Source organism: Aegilops tauschii, chromosome 5 (assembly GCF_002575655.3).
Source record: "Aegilops tauschii subsp. strangulata cultivar AL8/78 chromosome 5, Aet v6.0, whole genome shotgun sequence".
Classification (NCBI taxonomy): Eukaryota; Viridiplantae; Streptophyta; class Magnoliopsida; order Poales; family Poaceae; genus Aegilops; species Aegilops tauschii.
The window spans coordinates 506665458-506671654 of NC_053039.3; the positions used below are offsets into that span (position 1 = coordinate 506665458).

The 6197-nt window shown below is 49.3% G+C and overlaps 1 protein-coding gene across 1 annotated transcript; it reads right to left on the minus strand.

Moving 5' to 3' along the window:
• Positions 1 to 992: 992 nt before the first annotated feature.
• LOC109765345 (uncharacterized) lies at positions 993 to 4369 on the minus strand. The gene is made up of 3 exons (XM_020324139.4): positions 3044 to 4369; positions 1458 to 1501; positions 993 to 1368 (listed from the first exon to the last, which is right to left on the minus strand). The coding sequence occupies exons 1-3, from the start codon at positions 3989 to 3991 to the stop codon at positions 1266 to 1268; spliced, it is 1095 nt and encodes a 364-aa protein (XP_020179728.1). The 5' UTR covers positions 3992 to 4369; the 3' UTR covers positions 993 to 1265.
• Positions 4370 to 6197: the final 1828 nt, after the last annotated feature.

Sequence of the window (6197 nt, forward strand, 5' to 3'; positions counted from 1 at the left end):
TTCATGGATTTAAGAAAAGGTTCACGGTTTAAATATAGTTGACAAAATTTAAAGAAGAAAAAAAATGAAAAAACAGAAGGAAAAAGTTACAAACCAAAACCAAAATCAAAAAAAGAAAACCACAAATTTAAAAAAAAATCATGTTTCAAAAGATGTTCATAAATTGTTCATGTTTCGAAATTGTGTTCTATTTTAAAAAAAGTGTGCTCAAATTTTGTTTATAAATTCAAAAACTACTTGGCATTTCAAATTGTTCACATTTTTCTGAAGAAAAAATCTGTTATTTTAGAAAATATTTCATATATATGAATGTTGGTTTGTTTTCTTATATACTTCGCGCTACAAAATGCCACTAGCAGCGGTGGGGTCAAGTGGCTAGTAGCGCACGCCTTTAAGTGTGAGGTCTTGAGTTTGAATCCTGGTGAGCTTTCCCTTTTCTCTGTATATTTACGTCGACGTACTTTTAAAAAAGACCATCATGCCCCTTTATTATGAAGGGGTACAGGGTAATCTCGGCCGTCAATGTGTTAAGGGGTATATCGAAGCAGAAGTGAATTTACAAATCTATAATACCGGACACAAGTAATTTCCACCCGGAAAGAAAAGGACCAGGGGAGGTGTGTATTACGAATAGGATGATTATGTGCGTAACTGGGATACGCGTGTAAATGTTACAGTCCTGATACGACGAACCAAGCAGCCCATCTGACCTTTTTTACAAGGCAATGTCTTACGGGGGTAAGCAGGAAGCAAAACGATAATCCAAGCAGACCCTTAGATGGTTTTCGAGAGATCCTCAAAAAAAAAAAGGTTTTCAAGAGCACAGTGCTCTTTTCTTTTTCTCAATTTAACGTGCTTCAGAGGTCCCTCGACCAGCACATAATTCACATGGCCTATGTGATTAAGTCACGATGCTAGTTCAAGATCAAAAGAAGTACAAATCTGAAGAGTGAAGTACACAGCATTTACTTGCCGAGACAGAGACGGAGACAGCACTGGAAACATCAGAGATTCCACAACTCACCGCACGTCAGTTAGCTCCAGATTACAAGCTATGCAAGCCTAGTAGTCTCAATAACACACTATACAGCAAGCTCGAAGCTTGAAAGCCAAAACTTACATCGCCAATACTGCGCTGTACTCAGCCAAAACGAAAAAGAAACACATCATCAAAGAATGCAATGCACGCGCAAAACAGAGTGGTAACCAATCGTCTGAAGTTCTGCATTTACATGTGTTTGGCTGTGGGATGGCGGAGGCCGTGGTCATTGCTGTGGCCTATGCAGGCGCCGCCATGGACTCAACGTGGTGGATCTGTCGAGGAGCAGCAGGAGGCCAAGGAACGTAGTTGACAAGCCGAAGGTATACCTGTGGAGTAGTCATGGCAGCAGTTTAGGGTTGCATCAGAGCGAAGAAGGATAATCATAGATTCAGAACGATTCATGGTATAGAACTACCTGGTAGTAGAGCTTCTTCTCCAAAAGATTACGGAGAGCAACCACTGCAGCAAAGATATCAAAAGTTATGAATTTCCCGAGGATGAGAACAGTGGCAATGTTACAGAACTTCAAATTACTCAAGGGTGGACATGAAAAATTCAGATGGATTAGCAAAGGCAGTTGAAAAATAAACAAATACTCCGTATTATATAATAGTTTACTTTTCCAAGTTACAGTTTCAAATAATTTAACAGAAAAACAGAACAGACGTATCATGCAACATATATTTTCAAGTGTCATTGTATCTCATTACTACCACGTCTAGCATGCCTGCAGGTTGCAGCGCACTGCATTTTCACATAAGGAATAGATGAAAGGATAACAAGAAAACGAGTTCAGTCTGTAGTCGCGAATAATTATTAGCTGAATTATTGTTAGCATTTGACATAACTTTGGTAAATGAGCTCTATTCACTTCACAAATTTGTTTATCAATAATCATCACAACCAATGAAAGCATTTTCATGTAAAGTAACTGTCGTTTAAGTTTCAATTATTAATGGCCACGATGGATTACTACTGATGTGTATTATATGCATATGAGGGAGAAGAATATAATTGCTGGGACACACCATTTAGGCATCTCAAGCAACAATTTTGTACTTAAAACATTGGGGATGGTATATTAACTTTGACCAAACACACACGATGATGCTATAAAAAATATCTTACAGTAATTTCATTTATCTATTTTATCTATCAGTCTCACGCAGCCATACTTCCAAAATCCCATTTCATCTAGGCCAGAGCCAAATTTTCCACTACATATATTAATCACATGCAATGCAACTATTCTGCAAATGTGCGACTCTCCAGCGTACTAAAATTAGCACCTTAAGCACATAGTGCTAAAGCACTGTCCCAAATGTATTAAGTAACTAAAAATGAATCCACCAAACGAGAAGTACTTTTATGCTCTCCGAATGAGAGACACAAACTAAATCCTGAGTATCTCCAAATATAAATATGCACAGCCCAGTCACTAAATTGTCAACTCAAAGTTTTAACAAAGATCAAGTTTGTGTTAACAACAAGGAGTACGCAAGTTGATAATCACACCTCCAAAGCAAGTTCATGCACTCAATCTAGCTGCAAATGTTAAATCGCTTATAAAGACACCAGATGGCATCAACTTAACAAAGAAACAATGGCAAATCATCAGCACCCTAAAAATAGTTCAGAGTACTAACTGGTGCCTTGCTGCTTCAATTCAAAAGAAAACAAAAATTCAGTTCATTTTACAAAGTTTAGGAAATGTCAAAATTCTGATTCTGTCCCGCACCCAGCCAAGATTTGCAACGCATTTCATCCGAGGCACAACCAAAATCTCCCAAACTAAATCCATCAATCACATGCAATGCAAGTATGCAACTAAGTTCTACAAATGTGCTAGGCTCCAAATTTAGCGCCAATATTCTAAAGTTAGCACCTTGAACTCACAAAACAATACCTGATGAGATTACTAAATGCACGAATGACGTTTGCTATGCATAATGAAATTACAACTTACTAATAATGACCAATGTTGAGCGAACTCGATTATACCTTGCAAATTCCTAACGCCGAGAATCTCTTCGCCGGGACAACAGCCTTCTTAACAATGCTTTTCCTCTCAGAGACCACTTCCCAGCAGAGTCGACGAGCCATCTCCCTCGCCATGACCAACTGTGCTCTCTCCGCCCGCAGCGCCGCAATCTCTCTATGCATTGCCGCTCTGTCTGCCTCCAGCGCCTCCACCCTCGCATATAAGCCCCCTGCATTGCCGGCTACCTCGCCCACGTACTCCCCCACCACGGCCACCGCCGCCATCGTCGGGCTCGCGCACCTAACATCCACCGTGTACTCGAACTCTTTCTCTACAGGGGCAGTGGACTGCTCTTGCTCTTCCTCCTCGACCATGGCTTTCACCTCCATGCCAGCACTGACTAACAAGTCGGCGCCGCCCCCCTCTGCCTCGGGCGCGACCAGGTCGATCTGGTCCGCGTGCCCGCGCTGCTCCTCGTAGAGCTCCTCGTCCTCCTCGTCGGAGAAGGTGTCGGGGTCGATCCCGTGGGACTGGAGCCGCGAGTGGTAGGATGCGGCGAGGTCTGAGAGGGAGGCGAGCTCCTCCTGCACCTCGCGCTCGTGGTCGGCGCGGCCCTCGGCGTAGCGGCGGAACTGGCGGGCCTCCATCTGGGCCGCGGCCTTCTCCCGCTGCAGGCGCTCGATCATGAGCATGGCCTCGCTGGCCGCCGTCTCGGCCGAGGCCCGCTCCGCCTCCAGCTCGCCCTGCAGGCCCAGCGCCGACTCCTCGGCCGCCTCCTTCTCCATCGCCAGCCGCGCCGCGGCCGCCTCCAGCTCCTCCACCCGCCGGAGCAGCTCCGCCGCGCCCGCAGCCGCCCTCGGCGACGGCTCCGGGGACCCCGCGGGCGGCGGCCTCCGCTTCACCGACCGCCGCGACTCCTGCGGGGAGCAGGACGACGAGGAGGGGGAGGGGTCCGCGAGCTGGTCCATGGGGGCAGCATGTATGTGCCCCGCGGGATCCGATCCCCAGCCCCGGATCCCGGCCCCCGCCGCCGGCGGCGTCAGCGCGGCCGCCGTGGGTGGGGCCGGACGGCCGGCGAAGGTCCCTTTCGGCGGGGAAAGGCGGGCAGTGGTGGGGTGGCGTGAGTTGGACGGGACGTGAGCCGAGCTGAGCTGAGCTAGGCTGGAAGAGGCCAGCGGCAGCGACAGTGCTCAATAATTCATCCGATCGGAAATGATCCGGATAGTGGTACGATTAGATTAAGGGAGCTGGGAATAAGCGGGTGGGCCGGCATCATCATCGCATCACGCCGGTGAGCTTTCCACGTCGCCCGCGCGGAAAGAAACCGTAAAAAGAATGAAGCCGCCGTCGCTCACGATTTGATTTGATTTGATTTAATCTATTCTAGCCTTTCCCTCGCGCGTTTGGGGTAGACGTAGAACAGAGGAGGAAGAGGAAAGATAAAAGGCGCGCACTAGCTTGGCAGCTTGTGGATTGTGTGGTGTTTTTCTCAGCTACAACAAAAAAAGGAACTTCTCGCAGGAAAATAAACAACAAAAAAGGAACTTGGGAATTGATTCGGTGGCATACGGTCGCGCTACTGCTACGTGCGCCGCCACTAACCGTGGAAACTGTGCAGGGGTGATTCCTCGCCGATGTGCCGCCACTCCTGCGGATTTTATTACGTGCTGCGAGCTACTCCGTATCTGTCCTGGCCTGGCCTGGTCTGGCCACACGATTTTTATTTTTTTAGCACGCCTTTTTTTTTTTTTTTTGCTCGTCGGAAGCAGGTGAGGTCGACGGAAAGAAATGGCACGGGCAGCGCCGCCGCCGGCGGCTCACGGCGACTGGCGTTTCCTGATCCGGCCACTCGGGTCAAGAGCAGGGGTCAATGGTAAAAGAGGGACAGAGGTCCGTGCGAGGAATGCGGACATGGCTCGTGGCGTCATTGGACGTGCACGTGAAGGTTTAGCGAGATCGGCGGTGCCTTCAGCTTCCTCGATCGTGGCATGTCTTGTCCTATTTTTGTCTGCAGAGTGTCCTAATCATGCACTGTAAGAGCAATTTCAATGAAGCGACCCATTTTGTCTACATGCGTCCGTCTGGATCGGTACGGACAAAAATAAAGGCCCAGCATGTCGACCCACATCCAAATCCCGTCCGCCTGGCAGCAGCGGCTAAGGGCAAGGGCAAGGGCACGCCCAGCGCCAATTCCTCCCGTGCTCCTCCTCCGGCGCCCGTGCGTTTCCGCCCAGGTCGCCTGCGCCTGCACATCCCAGTGCACCAAGCGCGGTGGCACTGGGAGTATAGGCAGCCGCTGCCCTACCCCGACGTCACGCTGCCGCACCACTGGCACTTGGATCCGCACCGGATCCCGGTGCCGGCAGTTCCGCGGACCCGGCGGGCGCACGACGAGGAGGTGCGCAGGCGCCGCGTGCAGATCACGCTGGAGCAGCGGCGGATGCCGGAGTACGCCGCCAACTCTCCCAACTGGGAGGCTTGGTTTGCCCTCGAATACGAGGAGCAACGGCGTTCAGGCGTCAACGCCGTCCCGCCGCCGTTTCCACCGCCGCCCCCGCGGGTAGAGCGGACGAAATGGAGGCGGAGGCAGAGTACCAAGCCGCCCTCGAGGAGGCCCTGCAGCACGCGCTGGAGGCTAGCCGTCTCGAGGAGGACGCGCACTAGGATGGGCTGGAGCAAGCCCTTGCCCTGTCGGCGGCAGGGGACTCCGTCCACACCCTGCTCTTCGTCCCGCCACCGCAACCGCCGCCGCTCGTCGAGCCCAAGCTGGAGCCGGAGCCGACGCGGAAGCGCTCCCCTGAAGGAAATATGCCCTAGAGGCAATAATAAAGTTGTTATTTATATTTTCTTATATCATGATAAATGTTTATTATTCATGTTAGAATAGTATTAACCGGAAACTTAGTACATGTGTGAATACATAGACAAACAGAGTGTCACTAGTATGCATCTACTTGACTAGCTCGTTGAATCAAAGATGGTTAAGTTTCCTAGCCATAGACATGAGTTGTCATTTGATTAACGGGATCACATCATTAGAGAATGATGTGATTGACTTGACCCATTCCGTTAGCTTAGCACTTGATCGTTTAGTATATTGCTGTTGCTTTCTTCATGACTTATACATGTTCCTATGACTATGAGATTATGCAACTCCCGAATACCGGAGGAACA

Excerpts from the sequence above, each read along its gene's own strand:
- LOC109765345 (XM_020324139.4), bottom strand. The coding sequence starts at position 3,991 with ATGGACCAGCTCGCGGACCCCTCCCCCTCCTCGTCGTCCTGCTCCCCG. Across the intron at positions 1,502-3,043 it reads CGGCGTTAGGAATTTGCAAG|TGGTTGCTCTCCGTAATCTT; the intron begins GTATAATCGAGT and ends TCTTTGCTGCAG. Across the intron at positions 1,369-1,457 it reads AGAAGAAGCTCTACTACCAG|GTATACCTTCGGCTTGTCAA; the intron begins GTAGTTCTATAC and ends ACTACTCCACAG.